Source organism: Engystomops pustulosus, chromosome 6, assembly GCF_040894005.1.
Source record: "Engystomops pustulosus chromosome 6, aEngPut4.maternal, whole genome shotgun sequence".
Lineage (NCBI taxonomy): Eukaryota > Metazoa > Chordata > Amphibia > Anura > Leptodactylidae > Engystomops > Engystomops pustulosus.
The window spans coordinates 178,071,229-178,092,950 of NC_092416.1; the positions used below are offsets into that span (position 1 = coordinate 178,071,229).

The 21,722-nt window shown below is 43.6% G+C and overlaps 1 protein-coding gene across 2 annotated transcripts; it reads right to left on the minus strand.

Annotated features, from left to right (window-relative positions):
• Positions 1 to 630: 630 nt before the first annotated feature.
• On the minus strand, positions 631 to 17,887 carry AFMID (arylformamidase). Of its 2 annotated transcripts, none has more exons than XM_072112578.1 (11): positions 17,731 to 17,887; positions 16,108 to 16,198; positions 15,912 to 16,016; positions 15,711 to 15,759; positions 9,590 to 9,675; positions 8,601 to 8,673; positions 5,400 to 5,497; positions 3,972 to 4,050; positions 2,393 to 2,522; positions 2,049 to 2,153; positions 631 to 881 (listed from the first exon to the last, which is right to left on the minus strand). In XM_072112578.1, exons 1-11 carry the CDS (start codon positions 17,827 to 17,829, stop codon positions 849 to 851), a joined length of 948 nt encoding a protein of 315 aa, XP_071968679.1. In that variant the 5' UTR covers positions 17,830 to 17,887; the 3' UTR covers positions 631 to 848. The 2 variants fall into 2 exon arrangements, with proteins under 2 accessions (XP_071968679.1, XP_071968681.1); XM_072112580.1 differs by lacking the exon at positions 17,731 to 17,887 and adding an exon at positions 16,876 to 17,453.
• Between the last annotated feature and the right edge of the window lie 3,835 nt (positions 17,888 to 21,722).

Below are 21,722 nucleotides of genomic sequence, written 5' to 3' on the forward strand. Positions count from 1 at the left end.
AGAATTGTAACTAGATTAGAATGGGTTAATGGGGGTTATGTAGTGAATCACCCCCTTTTTTAATTACAGTATCTTTTCCGCTCAGCCCATCTATGTAACACCCTCCAAGAAGATGCAAGAACATGCGCAATACATTCACTCAGCTTTCCGGGTTTCCTGATTGGCAGGTGTTCTTCTATTCATACACCACAGGTCTTCGTATAGTGCCCAGATCAATCAGATTAGCCTTTCAGTGTCTAGGAACACTGTAGGAGTTGTCACATAGCACGATGGCTGTCACCCAGCTTTCTCATTATCAGATCTATGGGCTCATGTTATTCCTGGCACGGATAGTGTTAGTGATTCACCTACCACAAGAAGATTTCCAGGACAGGACGGTGGAGGGGGGAGCACACATTCCTGGCATCGCCCACATCTGTGTGACCCCCTGTAGATTACCTGGCAGTACAGGGATAACTGCTACTACGCTATGTGTGTTTCTGGGAAAGCTGGGTGACTAGCAATGTAGCAATCCCTAATCCATAACCACCGGACTATTCCCATCCAGAAAGTTGTCAGTGTGTGAAATATCAATAGCGCTGACCATTTTGGTAGTCACCCAGCTTTCCCAACATCAGACATTGAAACAGTTGGATACAAGAGGGAGAAGATTTGGTGGTGATGGTTTTATTTAAGAGTAAGATGTTGTGTGGACAAGCTCCTCAGTTACACAAGGGCTCTGGGGTCTAGGTGCCCCTGAGCCCCCTCTGCTATATCCCAGGGGTAGGGCTGAGGTGTCAGGATCTATGATATTTATGAATCCTAGGACAGTTCTGACATCAGTGACCCCATGGGAGGGTCTTTAGAAATCATTGCTTATCCAAGACCATCTTCACGAGGAGCTGAGGAGAGAAGACGTGCGGACAGGTAAGTGGGTGTATCCGGCAGCGCTATATGAGATAAACCCTTCCATGTGAGAGAAACTCAGCTCTGCTACATCACAACCTCAGGCATAATAACTCAGCTCTGCTACATCACAAACTCAGGCTTAATAACTCAAACTCAGCTCTGCTACATCACAAACTCAGCCATAATAACTCAAACTCAGCTCTGCTACATCACAACCTCGGGCATAATAACTCAGCTCTGCTACATCACAAACTCAGCCATAATAACTCAAACTCAGCTCTGCTACATCACAACCTCGGGCATAATAACTCAGCCCTGCTACATCACAAACTCAGCCATAATAACTCAAACTCAGCTCTGCTACATCACAAACTCAGGCTTAATAACTCAAACTCAGCTCTGCTACATCACAAACTCAGCCATAATAACTCAAACGCAGCCATAATAACTCAAACGCAGCCATAATAACTCAAACTCAGCCATAATAACTCAAACTCATCTCTGCTACAACAAACTTAATCTTGCTAAAACCAAACGGCTATAGCCAACCTAGTACTACTACACCAGATAAAGTCAGCCTTACTAACGCCTACTCAGCTCTGCTACATCAGACAAACTCAATCCTGCTAAACCAAACTCAGCACTACTACATTATACAACTACAATCAAACCACTTGGCTACATCAGGCTCAACTGTATGACAGCAGACATACTCAACACTGCTACATTAAACTCAGAACTGCTACATAAGGCAGATTGAACAAATTCGGCTCTGCTGCATTAGACAAACTAAGAATGATAACATCAAACAGACTTAGCTTTGGTTCATTAGACTCAGCTCTGCTACATTAGACAAAGTGAACTCAAACTGCTACATCAACTGAACCCTGCTACATCATATTGAGCTCTGATACATCAGACATACTCAACGTCACTACATTTGACAAACTTAGCTCAGCCAAACGGAGAACCCTAACATCAGACAAACTCAGCACTGCTGCATCAGACAACGTCAACGCCACTACACCAACGTAAAAATCTCAGCTCTGCGAACAACACCAGACAAACTCAATCCTGCTACATCATTCACACGGCTTCGCTGCATTGAGCTCAGATGTTCTACATCAGACAAACTCAGCTCTGCTACATTGATACGTTACCTGGGTGAGGACATAGTCTTCCTGGGATAACTTCTCTATGACGTCAAAGTGGTCGGTCCCGTCTATTTGTACGTAGGAGGCGCTGAGTCCTGATTCCTTTAATCTCTGAAAGGTAAAATGAGAGAAAATACTGAACAATTACTCAGCTTTCCCAGATTCCTGAACACCTCAGTTATGCTGTGATACATTCTGCTCCTTATCTAGGCAGACTTGCTAATCAGAGCTTAGGAAAGCTGGGTGACAGCTCACTAGTAAGCGGTATAGGTATGCAGGATTGTATGAGATTACACAACAGCGCCACCTTTGTCCTCAGGATGTTTATGGTATTGCACTTCATACTTTACCTGGAAGTAGCGCTGTGACTGTCTGTGGAACTCAGGAGAATCGTGCTCTGCCACCACAATGGCCATAGGACAGGTCCCTGCGCCCATCGACCCCACATGCTGTAAGGGGCTGTTCTTTAGCGCCACCTCCCTGTGAACAAAAGCATTGCATCCATTGCATCACTCTGCATTTAAAGGGGGTTTTATTACAATTCCACAAACAGCGCCACCAGCGTCTATCAGCTGTGTCTGGTATTGCAGCTCAGTTTCATTAGTGAAGTGAATGGGGATAAGCTGCAATACCACGAACATCCTGGGTAGAGGTGTGGCGCTGTTTTTCTGATCTTTCATCCTGTGATTATCGGGGGTCCCAAGCCCCATCTGTTCTGGAGGTCAGTCAGTGCGACTATGCTGGTGATAGGGGATATGAACTAGATATCATAGAGGGATGGGATTTGGTGTCCCTTTCTCTATGTAGTAGCATTGAACACTCTGGCTGATAACAGGGAACAATAGACTGTGTTAAGTTCCATGCATCCCCTTAAGATGAGCATTTCTTTAAATGGAAGATATGAGAAGCTAATAGCCCTGTAGGGATGTGTAATCATATATTTGCTTATGTTAGCTGCAGGACTGTGATTATCCTCACACTGCTGTGCTCTTTGCAGTGCTCTGCTCCACAGCCCCCTGTGCCCTCTGCTCCGTGTAATATTTAACTTGAAGGGTGCCACAGCATTTGCTCACTACAGACGGGAAGGAGATGTTAAACAATTTGCTGCAGAGAGCACAGAGCAGAGCAGTGTAACAGCACACCAGCCGAAGCAAAATCATGAAATTATACAGCCATATTTCACAGTCCTGCTACTACTAACAACATACACAAAGGTCTGATTACAAGTATCTCCAGGAACAATTTCTGGCATGGTGTGTAGAGAGCTAAGACCACAGCAGTGTGAGGACACGCCCCCCCCCCCAAAAGCTGCAATCCTGGAATATAATTCCAGATCTCACAGTTCTGCTGCTACTAACAACATACACAAAGTTATAATTACACATCTCTCCAGGGACAATATCTGAGATGTGGTGCATAGAGCACAGAGCACAGCAGTGTGAGGACAGGACCCCCCAAAAGCTACAATCCTGGAATATAAATCCATATATCACAGTTCTGCTGCTACTAACAACATACACAGAGGTCTGTTTACACATATCTCCAGGGACAATACATAACACTGGTCACACCTGCTGATCCCTTTAAGAGCAGCAATTTCATTTCTGGATTCTGTTGCAGTGTTTGATATCAGAGCTATAAATATGGAGAGCGAGTAACAGGAAGCGGTCACTAACCAGAGGCGCTGGTCCTGTGCCCTGTATCAGGGTCAGGCTGGGGGGGGAGGGGGATAGGATGTCAGCCTCGTCCCGCTATAATGTCATTTACCGTTCAGGAAGACATAGATGGCATCCAGTGATATATAATCATCTATGAGCCAAGTACAGAGGCACAAATCTCTCTCCACTGCTGACATCTGTTACTATGTGTCAGTCCGGTGTCCAGGCAGTTTAGCTGGTAAATACAGAGAGAATGAGAGTGCGGACTCACCGCGACATCTTCAGCTCATCGTTCACATAGGTATCTATGATAGGAAGCAGGTCATATACTCCACTCACCAGGACTGCGCCTGTAGGAGGTTACAGAATAGTGAGTGCAGCTCATATAATACAGGATGTAACTCAGGATCAGTACAGGATAAGTAATGTCATGTATGTACACAGTGACTGCACCAGCAGCAGAATAGTGAGTGCAGCTCTGGGGTATAATACAGGATGTAACTCAGGATCAGTACAGGATAAGTAATGTCATGTATGTACATAGTGACTGCACCAGCAGCAGAATAGTGAGTGCAGCTCTGGGGTATAATACAGGATGTAACTCAGGATCAGTACAGGATGAGTAATGTCATGTATGTACACAGTGACTGCACCAGCAGCAGAATAGTGAGTGGAGCTCTGGGGTATAATACAGGATGTAACTCAGAATCAGTACAGGATAAGTAATGTCATGTATGTACACAGTGACTGCACCAGCAGCAGAATAGTGAGTGGAGCTCTGGGGTATAATACAGGATGTAACTCAGGATCAGTACAGGATAAGTAATGTCATGTATGTACACAGTGACTGCACCAGCAGCAGAATAGTGAGAGCAGCTCTGGGGTATAATACAGGATGTAACTCAGGATCAGTACAGGATAAGTAATGTCATGTATGTACACAGTGACTGCACCAGCAGCAGAATAGTGAGTGCAGCTCTGGAGTATAATACAGGATGTAACTCAGGATCAGTACAGGATAAGTAATGTCATGTATGTACACAGTGACTGCACCAGCAGCAGAATAGTGAGTGCAGCTCTGGGGTATAATACAGGATATAACTCAGGATCAGTACAGGATAAGTAATGTCATGTATGTACACAGTGACTGCACCAGCAGCAGAATAGTGAGTGCAGCTCTGGAGTATAATACAGGATGTAACTCAGGATCAGTACAGGATAAGTAATGTCATGTATGTACACAGTGACTGCACCAGCAGCAGAATAGTGAGAGCAGCTCTGGAGTATAATACAGGATGTAACTCAGGATCAGTACAGGATAAGTAATGTCATGTATGTACACAGTGACTGCACCAGCAGCAGAATAGTGAGAGCAGTTCTGGAGTATAATACAGGATGTAACTCAGGATCAGTACAGGATAAGTAATGTCATGTATGTACACAGTGACTGCACCAGCAGCAGAATAGTGAGTGCAGCTCTGGAGTATAATACAGGATGTAACTCAGAATCAGTACAGGATAAGTAATGTCATGTATGTACACAGTGACTGCACCAGCAGCAGAATAGTGAGTGCAGCTCTGGAGTATAATACAGGATGTAACTCAGGATCAGTACAGGATAAATAATGTCATGTATGTACACAGTGACTGCACCAGCAGCAGAATAGTGAGTCATTATACAGTAGTGTGGACATATTACCTCTGATACCTGGTGTCACCCGGTGCTGGCTCCAGTCGGTGCAGAGTGTCATGGCCACCAGGTGGGCTCCGGCAGAATGACCACATAGGTAGACCCCACTGCAGAGTAAAATATCAGACATATCTCTAGAAAACTAAGTCCCACCTTCTCATGGATGTAGAGGTGTTACAGTACATCTGGTGGTTCTCCTAAAATACACAAATTCTGTGCTGATTCCCTGTACAGGGCCGGTTCTAGACAAAGTGGGGCCCTGGGCAAAACTAAAAGTGGGGCCCCAAAATAAAACTATTTTATGACCAGTCACAGTCAGCAAGAGGCTCCTTTTGTGTGGTAAAACAAACTATAGATAGATAGATAGATAGATAGATAATAGGGAGATTGATGGGCAGCACCGTGGCTCAGTGGTTAGCTCTTCAGCCTTGCAGCACTGGTCAACATCTGCATAGAGTTTGTATGTTCTTTCTGTATTTGTGTGGGTTTCCTCCGGGTCCTCTGGTTTCCTCCCAAAAAAAAAAAAATGACTTGTCCCCATGGGGACAAGGACTGATCTGGCAAGCTCTGTGCAGTACTACGTAATCTGTGTGCACTACACAAATAAAGAATTATTCATAATAATTATTACGATAGAAGATAAATATGAAAGATGATTTCTGGATGCAGAACTATAAAGTAGATGATATATACAGTAGATAGATAGATATGAGAGATAAATACAGTCGAAGAGAAATAGAAGATTCATTAATAAATAGAGAAAAAGCAATACAGGCAGTCCCCGGGTTACGTATAAGATAGGGTCTGTAGGTTTGTTCTTAAGTTGAGTTTGTATGTAAGTCGGAACTGTATATTTTATCATTGTAACCCCAGTGAAAATTTTTTTGGTCTCTGTGACAATTGGATTTTAAAAATGTTGGGTTGTCATAAGAACCAGGAGTAACAATAAATCTTCATTACAGACACCGGTGATAACTGGTATAGCTGATCATTGTAGCCTAAGGATAAAGTACAATAACTTACCAACATCCAGAGGTCCGTTTGTAACTAGGGGTCGTATGTAAGTCGGGTGTCCTTAAGTAGGGGACCGCCTGTACTGTATATAAATGGTCAGATTATAGGAGATAGATAACTAGACAGATAGATGATAAGCATCTTCACCTGGGAATTCAACCAAGGGGCATTAACCCTTTCACTGCTTGGCATTTCTGTATATTTTGTCGGGTTATTGACCAGAGCAATTTTTTAAATTTTGAGAATTAAAATTACAGCAAAAGGAATTAAAGTAAACCCAACAAACCCCATATTTTCTGAAAGCAGACACTTGCCCCATTTTCAAAATTGCATTAAAGAGTTTATAGACATAGGTGCCTTCCGGCAATTTTGATTCAAACTGAAACATTTTATAAAAAAATACTTAAAATTTTACTTTGATGGCAAAAAAATGAGCTCCAAACAGAAAATATTTACCTTCACATCTCCTAAATGTAATAGATGGACATGTGTAGAGTTCACAAATGTCCCATATTGATATGTTCACATGAATAAATCCACATAATATCACTAACACTGTAATAACTAGATAGCTGCTTTTCAGCTAGAAATGTTAAGACAGTCACAACCTGCAAAATATAGCAATAAAAGAGAATAAAAAGTAAAGGCGCCATAAAACCGATAGAATTTTGAAAGCAGACAACAAGACAATACATTTGGCAATTAACATTCAAAATTTCCTCTAAAATATGTACAAATCCAGATACTTATATAAAGAAAATCTACTTTCCTACAACACTAAGAGGAGATCATACAGACCCCAGATGAGTATACAGGCGGTCCCCTACTTAAGGACACCCGGCTTACAGACAACCCATAGTTACAGACAGACCCCTCTGACCTCTGGTGACCTCTCTGGATGTTACTATAGTCCCCGGCTGCAATGATCAGCTGTAAGGTGTCTGTAATGAAGCTTTATGGATAATCCTTGGTCCCATTACAGCAAAAAATGTTTAAACTCCAATTATCACTGGGGCCAAATTTTTTTTTGTTTGGATCTACAATTATAAAATATACAGTTTCGACGGTGGGAAATAAAAACTTTATTGCAGGACATGTGTGCGTTTCTGATGTTATATTTAACGTTATGGACATGTTCTGGTTGCGGTAATAATATGTAGCCACATTAGGCGAAAAGGATTGAATGTTCATCGTATCAGTCAATTTTCAGGCAATAAGAGATCAAGTGTGTTCCAAATAGTTCTGCATGGAGAAGGGTTAAAAACATGAACATTAGTTGATTTTATTCCTTTTCAGAATGTAGTAACATATAAAGTGAATATTTCCATTATCTGTGAGGTGCAGCAGCTCCTGTGTGCAGCAAATTCTCCCTGTAGCTGCTGGCTAAGAATCTGGAGGGGGGGGGGACACTTCAGGGGGCTGTATCTCTGGCTCTGTGACACATACAACCTCACTACTTATTTTCTATGAAAGAAGAGAGTCTCCTCTTTTATATGAATCTAAATTTGTGTTTCTAAGTATCAAGAAAATAGACATATTAACTGTTAAACTGCCGTCGGGAGTAATTTTTCTATATAAAAATGGAACCTGATATTCTCACTTTAAACCTGAATATCTCTGGAACCATGACACCTAGAAACAAAATTCAAGATTCATTTGAAAGAAGAGATTTTCCTCTTTCAATTGGAACTTACCTACCCATAGCGCCGGCCCTGCCCCTGTATAATAACCTGCAGGGGGCGTTTCTCTATTTCTGCCTCCCAAACCGTCTACACAACAGTAGACATGAATAAAAATGCTTCCCATCACTGACAGCAAGCACAGATCCTGAAAACCACTGTGTTCTGTCGCTCTATTCCTTCTCTTACGCAGGAGCCCCCCTGTACTTGGATTGGACTCCCTCCAATTACACTGTAGTCCCAGTCTATGAGAATTCTAGTGGCTGCAGCGCCACCTGGTGTCAAGGACTAGTGATGCGGTTGCAAGCAGTAAACCTAGAAAATCATAGAATTTCTGTCTGTTATGATCTGTTTTACTGTTTTAAAAAAATTCATAAAATTTAAATATGTAAAAGAAGAAAAATCCTGTAAATGTAAAATGTGGAGAATATGAAGTCACTGGGAGGTATCCATGACACTGACACTAGTGTATATATATATATATATATGAGATACAGCCAGTGGCATGGAGACTTACGTATTCTGTGGGTAAAGCCGACAAACCGCAGCAATGCTGCGTCTGACCTGCGCCACCATCACATCCATGTCTCCTGTAATGATAAGCAAAATGTAACATTAATATCCACATAGATACAGATGAGATAGATAAATGCAACACCCCCCACCAGGGCCTAGCGGCAGTCGGAGCCCGGAATACCGGAGGGGCTGGCGGTTGCGGCCTAGGCACGCTAGTGTCACGGTGCTTGGTATGGGGACCGGAGGGCTGTCCTACAGCCTGGCAGGTCTCCAGCAGGGTGGTGTGTGCAAGAAACATGGAGGGAGAGGCTGTGGTACTGGTTCTCCCTGGGGCAACCCCTGAGTGTCTGTAAGATAAGTCTCTGGGTAATGGATGGGGAAGCCCGTGGTGGTAACAGCCGTATCCAGGGATCAGACGGAGGCAACATTGTTCTTTATTGAACAACAAGTAGCAGGCAACAGCCTAAACAGTCAACAGCAGGTTCTGGTACTGGAGTGGTCTTGGAGAGGGATCCTCAGGAAGTAGTAGATGCAGGCTGGGAGAATGGAGATGGAGCTGTGTCCAAAATGTGGAAGCTGCAGCTCTGGATTAAGATCTCCAGACTCATGGGATTAGGTTGGGTTTCAGCACTGAAGGTGTGAGGTGCACTCACTCTCTCTCTAAACTGTGCTCCCCCTCCACAGGGGTTTTATACTCCCCCTGGTCAGGTGGTAGCGCCTCTCCAATCACACTCCAGTTTACAATACTGCCACATAATTGGATAACATCTTACACCCCCTTAACCATTGCCTGTCCAGGCAGAGGCTACAGGTGCGGATTACCTGAGATCTCCCTGCACTATCCCTTTGGTGAGGTGCGCAGGTTCTCTAGATGGATCCTGACAAGTAGAGGCCATATTCGCAACTACTCCCTTGCCTATACGTTGGCCGGGGTGTTGCGTAGATATGAGATAGATATGAGATGTATAAATAGATATTTGATAGTCTCACCTTTTGGAGCAATGTCATAATCCATCGCCATAACAGCAATCCCATGAGACACCATCGGAGGCGCCATGAATCCGGACTCCTCTTTGCTGAGGGAAATTGATCATAGTTATATATAACAGCAGTAATACACCACAGATGATTACAGGTGTGCTAGTTAGCGCCCCCTATGATCGCACTATGCCACAAATACAAGTTGCGGAGCCAGACTAGACAGCCATAAACGAAGCCAAATTTACTTTTGACCTACAACATAAGACTGTATATTCAGTGCCCCACATTTAGCATGTTACTACTCCACGTTTGTGTCATGTTTTGAAACGAAATGCAAGTGCTGCAAGGGCGGGGCTAGTCTGATCGTAGATGCATTTCTATGCACATTTTATATTGTTTATATGCAAAACACATGGAGCTTGTTCCCGACCATAAGCCTTTCAATGGTAAGCCCCTACCTCGTAGCAGTTGCGTTGCATTACAATCAGGGTCGGCTCCAGGTTTCAGTAGGCCCCTGGGTGACACAGCCTCAGTGGTTCCCCTTTGCAGTGAACTCCCGTGGCAGCATTAAAAATTCAGAAACTAAAACAGTCTCCTGTTCCCTAAAATATTCCCTAGTTTATCATCCCAAACAACCTCTCATGGGTATTTTATAAACAGCCCCCTCATGGGTATTTTATATACAGCCCCCTCATGGGTATTTTATATACAGCCCCCTCATGGGATTTTTATATACAGCCCCCTCATGGGTATTTTATATACAGCCCCCCTCATGGGTATTTTATATACAGCCCCCTCATGGTTATTTTATATACAGCCCCTCATGGGTATTTTATATACAGACCCCTCATGGTTATTTTATATACAGCCCCCTCATGGGTATTTTATATACAGACCCCTCATGGGTATTTTATATACAGCCCCCTCATGGGTATTTTATATACAGCCCCCTCATGGGATTTTTATATACAGCCCCCTCATGGGTATTTTATATACAGCCCCCCTCATGGGTATTTTATATATAGCCCCCCATGGTTATTTTATATACAGCCCCTCATGGAAATTTTATATACAGCCCCCCTCATGGTTATTTTATATACAGCCCCTCGTGGTTATTTTATATACAGCTCCCCTCATGGTTATTTTATATACAGCCCCCTCATGGTTCTTTTATATACAGCCCCCTCATGGGTATTTTATATACAGCCTCCTCATGGTTATTTTATATACAGCCCCTCATGGGTATTTTATATACAGCCCCCTCATGGGTATTTTATATACAGCCCCCTCATGGTTATATTATATACAGCCCCCTCATGGGTATTTTATATACAGCCCCTCATGGGTATTTTATATACAGCCTCCTCATGGATATTTTATATACAGACCCCTCATGGTTTTTTTATATACAGCCCCCTCATGGGTATTTTATATACAGCCTCCTCATGGGTATTTTATATACAGCCTCCTAATGGGTATTTTATATACAGCCCCCTCATGGGTATTTTATATACAGACCCCTCATGGGTATTTTATATACAGACCCCTCATGGTTATATTATATACAGCCCCCCTCATGGTTATTTTATATACAGCCCCCTCATGGTTATTTTATATACAGCCCCCTCATGGGTATTTTATATACAGCCTCCTCATGGATATTTTATATACAGACCCCTCATGGTTTTTTTATATACAGCCCCCTCATGGGTATTTTATATACAGCCTCCTCATGGGTATTTTATATACAGCCTCCTAATGGGTATTTTATATACAGCCCCCTCATGGGTATTTTATATACAGCCCCCTCATGGGATTTTTATATACAGCCCCCTCATGGTTAATTTATATACAGCCCCCCTCATGGGTATTTTATATACAGCCCCCCTCATGGAAATTTTATATACAGCCCCCCTCATGGTTATTTTATATACAGCCCCTCGTGGTTATTTTATATACAGCTCCCCTCATGGTTATTTTATATACAGCCCCCTCATGGTTCTTTTATATACAGCCCCCTCATGGGTATTTTATATACAGCCTCCTCATGGGTATTTTATATACAGCCCCCCTCATGGTTATTTTATATACAGCCCCTCATGGGTATTTTATATACAGCCCCCTCATGGGTATTTTATATACAGCCCCCTCATGGTTATATTATATACAGCCCCCTCATGGGTATTTTATATACAGCCCCTCATGGGTATTTTATATACAGCCTCCTCATGGATATTTTATATACAGACCCCTCATGGTTTTTTTATATACAGCCCCCTCATGGGTATTTTATATACAGCTCCCCTCATGGTTATATTATATACAGCCCCCCTCATGGTTATTTTATATACAGCCCCTCATGGGTATTTTATATACAGCCCCCTCATGGGTATTTTATATACAGCCCCCTCATGGTTATATTATATACAGCCCCCTCATGGGTATTTTATATACAGCCCCTCATGGGTATTTTATATACAGCCTCCTCATGGATATTTTATATACAGACCCCTCATGGTTTTTTTATATACAGCCCCCTCATGGGTATTTTATATACAGCCTCCTCATGGGTATTTTATATACAGCCCCCCTCATGGGTATTTTATATACAGCCCCCTCATGGGTATTTTATATACAGACCCCTCATGGGTATTTTATATACAGACCCCTCATGGTTATATTATATACAGCCCCCCTCATGGTTATTTTATATACAGCCCCCTCATGGTTATTTTATATACAGCCCCCTCATGGGTATTTTATATACAGCCTCCTCATGGATATTTTATATACAGACCCCTCATGGTTTTTTTATATACAGCCCCCTCATGGATATTTTATATACAGACCCCTCATGGTTTTTTTTATATACAGCCTCCTCGTGGATATTTTATATACAGACCCCTCATGGTTTTTTTATATACAGCCCCCTCATGGGTATTTTATATACAGCCTCCTCATGGGTATTTTATATACAGCCTCCTCATGGGTATTTTATATACAGCCCCCTCATGGGTATTTTATATACAGCCTCCTCATGGGTATTTTATATACAGCCTCCTAATGGGTATTTTATATACAGCCCCCTCATGGGTATTTTATATACAGCCCCCTCATGGGATTTTTATATACAGCCCCCTCATGGTTAATTTATATACAGCCCCCCTCATGGGTATTTTATATACAGCCCCCCTCATGGAAATTTTATATACAGCCCCCCTCATGGTTATTTTATATACAGCCCCTCGTGGTTATTTTATATACAGCTCCCCTCATGGTTATTTTATATACAGCCCCCTCATGGTTCTTTTATATACAGCCCCCTCATGGGTATTTTATATACAGCCTCCTCATGGGTATTTTATATACAGCCCCCCTCATGGTTATTTTATATACAGCCCCTCATGGGTATTTTATATACAGCCCCCTCATGGGTATTTTATATACAGCCCCCTCATGGTTATATTATATACAGCCCCCTCATGGTTATTTTATATACAGCCCCCTCATGGTTCTTTTATATACAGCCCCCTCATGGGTATTTTATATACAGCCTCCTCATGGGTATTTTATATACAGCCCCCCTCATGGTTATTTTATATACAGCCCCTCATGGGTATTTTATATACAGCCCCCTCATGGGTATTTTATATACAGCCCCCTCATGGTTATATTATATACAGCCCCCTCATGGGTATTTTATATACAGCCCCTTATGGGTATTTTATATACAGCCTCCTCATGGATATTTTATATACAGACCCCTCATGGTTTTTTTATATACAGCCCCCTCATGGGTATTTTATATACAGCCTCCTCATGGGTATTTTATATACAGCCTCCTAATGGGTATTTTATATACAGCCCCCTCATGGGTATTTTATATACAGACCCCTCATGGGTATTTTATATACAGACCCCTCATGGTTATATTATATACAGCCCCCCTCATGGTTATTTTATATACAGCCCCCTCATGGTTATTTTATATACAGCCCCCTCATGGGTATTTTATATACAGCCTCCTCATGGATATTTTATATACAGACCCCTCATGGTTTTTTTATATACAGCCCCCTCATGGTTATTTTATATACAGCCCCCTCATGGGTATTTTATATACAGCCCCTCATGTTTATTTTATATACAGCCCCTCATGGTTATTTTATATACAGCCCCTCATGGGTATTTTATATACAGCCCCTCATGGTTATTTTATATACAGCCCCTCATGGGTATTTTATATACAGCCTCCTCATGGGTATTTTATATACAGCTCCCTCATGGGTATTTTATATACAGCCCCCTCATGGTTATATTATATACAGCCCCCCTCATGGTTATTTTATATACAGCCCCCCTCATGGTTATTTTATATACAGCCCCCTCATGGGTATTTTATATACAGACCCCTTATGGTTATATTATATACAGCCCCTCATGTTTATTTTATATACAGCCCCTCATGGGTATTTTATATACAGCCTCCTCATGGGTATTTTATATACAGCTCCCTCATGGGTATTTTATATACAGCCCCCTCATGGTTATATTATATACAGTCCCCCTCATGGTTATTTTATATACAGCCCCTCATGGGTATTTTATATACAGCCCCCTCATGGGTATTTTATATACAGCCCCCTCATGGGTATTTTATATACAGCCCCCTCATGGTTATTTTATATACAGCCCCCTCATGGTTATTTTATATACAGCCTCCTCATGGGTATTTTATATACAGCCCCTCATGGATATTTTATATACAGCCCCCTCATGGGTATTTTACAGCCTTATGTGGGGCCCCCCAGCAGCTCAGGGCCCTGGCACTTGCCCAGATATACCCAGTGCTGGCACCGGCCCTGATTACAATACAAACACTGCGTGTGAACCTGGCCTTAGCTTATAAGTCAGTCACATTCAACTTTGTAATCTTTTGGGGTGTCCTTCCGATAACCTTACACACACCTCATGTGTTTGGTCTTTTTCTCATAGTACTGTCATGAACTTGAACCTTTAACAAACTAACAGATGTAGATCTAAGGCCTCATGCACACAACTATATTGGGGGGGGGGGGGGGGTCATGATTTGGCAGCAAAAATGACAACCAGATCATGGCCACCATAGAGGTCTATTACACCCGTCATGGCACACTGAGAACTTTGTGTCTCACCACACCCTGCCGAGCCAGGCGAACATTACACACATGATAAGGCAAGTCTTATATTTGGGTCGATTTGCAACACGGCTGCTCAGCTCCCTTTGGAGGGGGTGAATAATCTTTCTCTTTGTACCCTGCTTTCTATAACCTTTCCCAGATCAATGCTCTGCAACAATTCCTTCTCTAACATCATTGCAGATGTGATTTCTCATTAACACGCGGCTGAATACTCCAGTACTGGCCAAACTTCTGCTTCTATAGAGGTGGTCACACTTCCTGATGATCAATTAATCTTGGTCATTAGCTAAGCAGCACCTCCCTGTCACTTACTATTCCTAGCAGTAAGTTAGTATTCACACACCATATTTCCAAGCTGGTGTACTATTTAGTTTTGTTTTGTGATGTTCTTCTCCTGAGGTTGGGTTTTCCTAATTTTCAGCCTCTGGAGGTCACACTCCCTGTGTCTCACGGCAATAGATGGAACATTCCTCACAGAGGTGATCAGTCACAGGTCACCCTTATCTACAACTTACAGCACAGCACGAAATACCACAGATCTACGTGACCTCCGCCCTGTACCGGGGAGGACTATGGTGGTAAATCCTGTGGCATCCTGTGTGTTAGGGGGCGAGGGTGAGCCGGGGCCAACTATTAGGTGTAATATGTTTACAGTGATTATTAGTGCACATAAAACATGAGTCTGAATTAGATTGTCCACAGCAGTACAGAGTATTTCAGAAGAGTACGGCAATCTGGTAGAGGCCACATACTGAGAGATAAGTAGTAGGAGGAGCCTGGAAGATCAGAAGATGCAGTCACATGCAGTTTGTGTACGGCAGCTATACTGTCCTTAAAGGGACGGGATCATGCAAAAAAATAGTGAGTGTTAGAGGCCGGTATTTTAGTTGTCCCTGCATGGAAGTCGGGATGGAGATTAATTTACCTCCTGATGTCTGAGAAGTCATTACCTCAGAAACTGCCAGTATCCTCCATGGATGTACACCAGTAACGGGAATCCTGTAATGGGAAGAACGGAGGCCATCACCCGACCAATCAGCGCGAGAGGAACATAGGAGTCTAGTGGGCGGAGTGACTATACAAATCACAGCCTTCCCTGTATGAGACTGCAGAGTAGGCCTGCCCCCTGGACTCCTTTATATGACTGTTACCGGCTAGTTCTCCCGCAGGTAGATAAAGGTCCATCTTTTCGCTCTCGTTGTCCCCATATTGGATGTTCAGCGCGGTCTGCATCGCGGCTTGAGCCTGTTTCGTCCCTGGTGTGAGGAGAGCAGTCAGGACGGTACAGAATATAATACAGCTATATATATAGTACTGTATGTATGGTGCCCCCCTGCCGCCTCCCACCTCGTGTCGTCTCCTTCACATGAGCCTCTATCACGGCATCTTTGTCCATACGATGGGACCAGTGGCTTGGAGAGTACTGATGCTCCAGCTCCTGGAAGCACAAAATAGATAGACGGTGCTGAAATACTCTGTACTGTTGAGGCTTCTGTGTTTTATAATCCTAATCAGCTGAAATCAATTGTCTCTTCCCCCCTGAAAAACACATTAAAAGTTGGGACTTTGATGAAACGTGACGCTAGCGCACAGGGGGCAGGGCTCGGGCCGATCGCACATGCGCTTCCCGGGGAACGCATGCGATTGATAACCCGATCGCATGCGGTTCTATGCGATCGCCCTGAGCCCCGTCCCCTGTGCGCTAACGTCGCATTTTGAAAGCGACACTAGCGGAACGCGTGAACACGCCCTCAGGGTGTGTTCATAAGTGGCGTTAACGCATTACAAAGGCGTAGCTATGTCTGCTCCTGCGACTATGTTCTCAGGGTGATGCCACACATGGCGTTTTGAACGCGTTTTTGGGCCGTTTTTGAGCAGTCCGTTAAAAAACGGATGCGTTTTTTAACGGACTGCTCAAAAACGGGACTACTTGGAAACGGGTTCAAAACGCCACGTGTGCCACCAGCCTCATAAGTGCAACCCCCCTCCCAATCCAAATCTCTGTAATACTCTGTGCTGCTGTGAGATCCTACACTTTTCTTGTTTCCAAACTGGAAACTCCCGATATAATCTGCAAATTGGTATACAGAAATACTCTGTGCTGCTGCGAAAGACCTTGTGAGCCGTTTCCTTTCTCCTCAGCAAGTACAATCCATCATCACATGAGTTAAAGTTCATCACAGGATCAGCTTAAACACTCTGCGCTGCTGACAGGCCCCTCTCTCTCCGTTCTATAATTATGTGTGTCATGAGCCTGCCCCGGTCACATGGGGTCTGGTTATTACGGAAATCCCTAGATGAACATAATTAGCAAACGCCTCTCCTGCAATACTCTGTGCTGCTGTGAGATTTCACAAGAAAAAACTTCATTGTCTTGTTGTGTTCATTACGTCAACGGCTGTATGTGTGTTGTATGTAACGGTTGTATGTGTGTTGTATGTAACGGCTGTATGTGTGTTGTATGTAACGGCTGTATGTGTGTTGTATGTAACGGCTGTATGTGTGTTGTATGTAACGGTTGTATGTGTGTTGTATGTAACGGCTGTATGTGTGTATGTATGTAACAGTTGTATGTAACGGCTGTATGTGTGTATGTATGTAACGGCTGTATGTGTGTATGTATGTAACGGCTGTATGTGTGTATGTATGTAACGGTTGTATGTGGTTGTATGTGTGTATGTATGTAACGGTTGTGTGTGTGCTGTATGGGGGAGGGGGTACAATATGGGATTTGTTGATAATTTAACATTGCTCCCCCTAGTGGCCACAAATAAAATGAAAAAAATCTAAAAAAATCTTCTTGAAATATCCTGGAACGCTCAGGCCTGGGTGTCACTTTGCTTATGTCTGTGTGACACAGTTTTTTGGTACTTTGCCCTTTGTTTATCTCGCAGGGGCTGTAACTATTATAGCGGATATATACAGTATTTACGATTATATGTCACTATGAGATGTCTCCTCTGTCCTCACCTCCTTCCCCAGCTTTCTCCAGCTCTCCTCCATGCCGCTTCCCGGGCCGTCACTAGGACTATGACCGGGGACAGGAGAGCTCACTAGATTCCGCTCCATAGGTCAAGCCCTGCCCCCGCACTAACCCTGGAGTAAGGCACAGGTGACCCCTCTGTGCAAACAAAGTCTACAAACTGTATTTTCTTCCATGTTTTAGTTATATCTGTTCCTGGGAAAGCTGGGTGGTAGCTTATATGGCTGTCATTAGGGTGGTGACACACATGCCGTTTTTAGGCCGTTTTTAGATTGTAAAAAAAGCATGCGTTTTTGACAGGTTTGGCCAATTATCTTAATTCAAATTGGTCAAAAACGCATGTGTTGCGTTTCAAAACTTAACACAAGCGCTCTGTGTGAACGTGGCCTGAAGCATGTGACGTTTTTATTGCGTTTTTAAAAATCCTCATTATATTTGCATATTGGCTTTTTCAATGGGTTTTTAGTTAAATTGTCTTAACTTGGCGTTTTTGTCCACTGCGTTTTTTGTCAGCATTTTTAAGGTGCGTTTTCATTAGCGTTTTTGAAAACGCATGTGTTTGTAGTCTGCGTTTAGAAACGCATGTAATTACATGCAAAAACAGCAGGGAGAATAAGATCACTGATCAGGGCGCATTCACACGATGCGTTGCGTCATGTTGTGCGTTGCGTTTTTGACGCATTCCACTGGCTTCAGCCTTGATTACATGTTAAGGTTATATTGCGCTTTAGCAGATGCAGTGGAAACGCAATGTAACCTTAGGCCGGCGCCACACGTGGCGCTTTGTCTGCGCTTGCAAACGCAAACGCAGACAAAGTCGCGCCCACCGGGGCGGGCCTCGGCCCAATCGCATCTGCGTTTCTATGGAAACGCCTGCGATCGGGAACGAGCCGCCGGTGTTTCGCGTTAAATTAATACAAAACACCGACGGCTCGTTCACAATCGCAGGCGTTTCCATAGAAACGCTGATGCGATCGGGCCGAGGCCCGCCCCGGTGGGCGCGACTTTGTCTGCGTTTGCAAGCGCAGACAAAGCGCCACGTGTGGCGCCGGCCTTAGCATGGAATCAAGGCTGAAGCCAGTGGAATGCGTCAAAAACGCAACACACAACGAGACGCAACGCATCATGTGAATGCGCCCTCACTGTGTTTTCACAAATTCCAAGAGACACCGCTGAATGCAATTAACGCACATCAAGCATTGCGTTTTTAAAGACGCAAACGCATACAAACATTTAAAAAATGCGTACGTTTTTAATGCGTTTAAAAACGCAGATGAAACGCCACCACAGCACCAGGTGTGTTACAGGCTGGTGCCACACGTAGCGCTTTGTCTGCGCTTGCAAGCGCAAACGCAGACAAAGTCGCGCCCACCGGGACGGGCCTCTATGGAAACGCCTGCGATTGGGAACGAGCCGCCGGTGTTTTGCGTTAATTTAAGCGCAGACAAAGCGCTACGTGTGTCATCAGACTAAGATGTTGTGGTCACTTTGACATTTGATCAGTCAGCTATGCATTTTCAGTGTCAAGAGGTTGTCATGACAATGGGGCCTATTGAGGATGTCCAGGCCTGCTCTGGTAGTCAGGGCTGGTTTTAGACAATGTGGGGCCCTGGGCAAAACTAAAAGTGGGGCCCCAAAATAATAATATTTTCTGAGAGTCCGTCAGTAAGAGGCTCCTTTAGCCCTGCACAATAATAACACTTTGTAGTTAACAAGCAGTAGTACTGTAAGGCAAGGAGTAATATGGGGCTGTGGGAGAATTGTATAGGAGAGAGACAGATGATAGGGAGATGGATGATAGAAGATACATATGAAAGATGATAGATTGATAGATGCAGAAATATAAAGTAGATTATATATAGATAGCGAGATGATAGAAAAGAGATATGAGAAATAGATACAGTAGAAGAGAGAGATTACCGTATATACTCGTGTATAAGCCGTGTATATACAGGAGTCTATTACAAAAAAATGTACCCACTTAAAAAAAAAAACGTATATACTCATCCCCCGATGTCGGCGCGTCCCGTCTTCTTTCTTCTCTGCGGCTCTTCTTCTTTCTTCTTGCTTCTGTCATGGCCGCGTCATAGATGCGCCTGCTGGAAGGAAACATGGCCGTATATACTACTGGGGGCTTGCTGGCTATATACTGGGGGAGGGGGGTTGACCAATGCATTTCCCACCCTCGGCTTATACTGGAGTCAATCGTTTTTCCCAGTTTTTGGTGGTAAAATTAGGGGTGTTATAGTACGTCCCTGCGGGAAGATACTTCCCCGCACCAGAAGAAGCAGCTGTCAGCTGTATGTTACAGATGACACCGCACTTTAACACCCGCGATCGGAGCCTATCAGTTTGGTTGCTGAGACCCCAATCAAAAAAGATTCCATAAGAATAAAGTACAGACAGTTCCCTACTTAAGGACACCCAACTTACAGACAACGCAACCCCAAGTTACAGACAGACCCCTCTGCCCACTGTGACCTCTGGTGAAGTCTCTAGATGCCTAGATAGTCCCAGACTGCATTGATCAGATGTAAGGTGTCTGTAATGAAATTTTATTGATAATCCTTGTTCCCATTACAGCAAAAAAATTTTAAATCTGATTGTCATTGGAGCAGAAAAAAAAAAATTTTGTCTGGAGCTACAATTATAAAATATACAGTTCCGACTTACATAAAAATTCAATTTAAGAACAAACCTAAACAACCTATTATGTCTATGTACATGCTCCATTCACTTCTATGGGACTGTCAGGGCCCCCTATAGAAAATAGAAGTGAATGGAGCGCTGCCTAAAATATGGAGCACTCGCAGACACCCTGGTGCGTCCTGGGTCTTGGTGGAACAGGACTGCTGTTCAGTTAATTTCGGCACATTTATTATGCAGTATACGCCACAATTCTGGCCTAGATTGTACATAAATACATGTGCAAACTACACGCACCGTCCACTTTATTAGGTACACCTGTCCAACTGCTCGTTAACACTTAATTTCTAATCAGCCAATCACATGGCGGCAACTCAGTGCATTTAGGCATGTAGACATGGTCAGACAATCTCCTGCAGTTCTCCCGAGCATCAGTATGGGGAAGAAAGGTGATTTGTGGCCTTTGAACGTGGCATGGTTATTGGTGCCAGAAGGGCTGGTCTGAGTATTTCAGAAACTGCTGATCTACTGGGATTTTCACGCACAACCATCTCTAGGGTTTACAGAGAATGGTCCGAAAAAGAAAAAACATCCAATGAGCGGCAGTTCTGTGGGCGGAAATGCCTTGTTGATGCCAGAGGTCAGAGGAGAATGGGCAGACTGGTTCGAGCTGATAGAAAGGCAACAGTGACTCAAATCGCCACCCGTTACAACCAAGGTAGGCAGAAGAGCATCTCTGAACGCACAGTACGTCCAACTTTGAGGCAGATGGGCTACAGCAGCAGAAGACCACAGCGGGTGCCACTCCTTTCAGCTAAGAACAGGAAACTGAGGCTACAATTTGCACAAGCTCATCGAAATTGGATAGTAGAAGATTGGAAAAACGTTGCCTGGTCTGATGGGTCTCGATTTCTGCTGCAACATTCGGATGGTAGGGTCAGAATTTGGCGTCAACAACATGAAAGCATGGATCCATCCTGCCTTGTATCAGCGGGTCAGGCTGGTGGTGGTGGTGTCATGGATCCATCCTGCCTTGTTTCAATGGTTCAGGCTGGTGGTGGCGGTGTCATGGTGTGGGGAATATTTTCTTGGCACTCTTTGGGCCCCTTGGTACCAATTGAGCATCGATGCAACGCCACAGCCTACCTGAGTATTGTTGCTGACCATGTCCATCCCTTTATGAGCACAATGTACCCTGTAACATCTGATGGCTACTTTCAGCAGGATAATGCGCCATGTCATAAAGCTGGAAGCATCTCAGACTGGTTTCTTGAACATGACAATGAGGTCACTGGACACAAATGGCCTCCACAGTCACCAGATCTCAATCCAA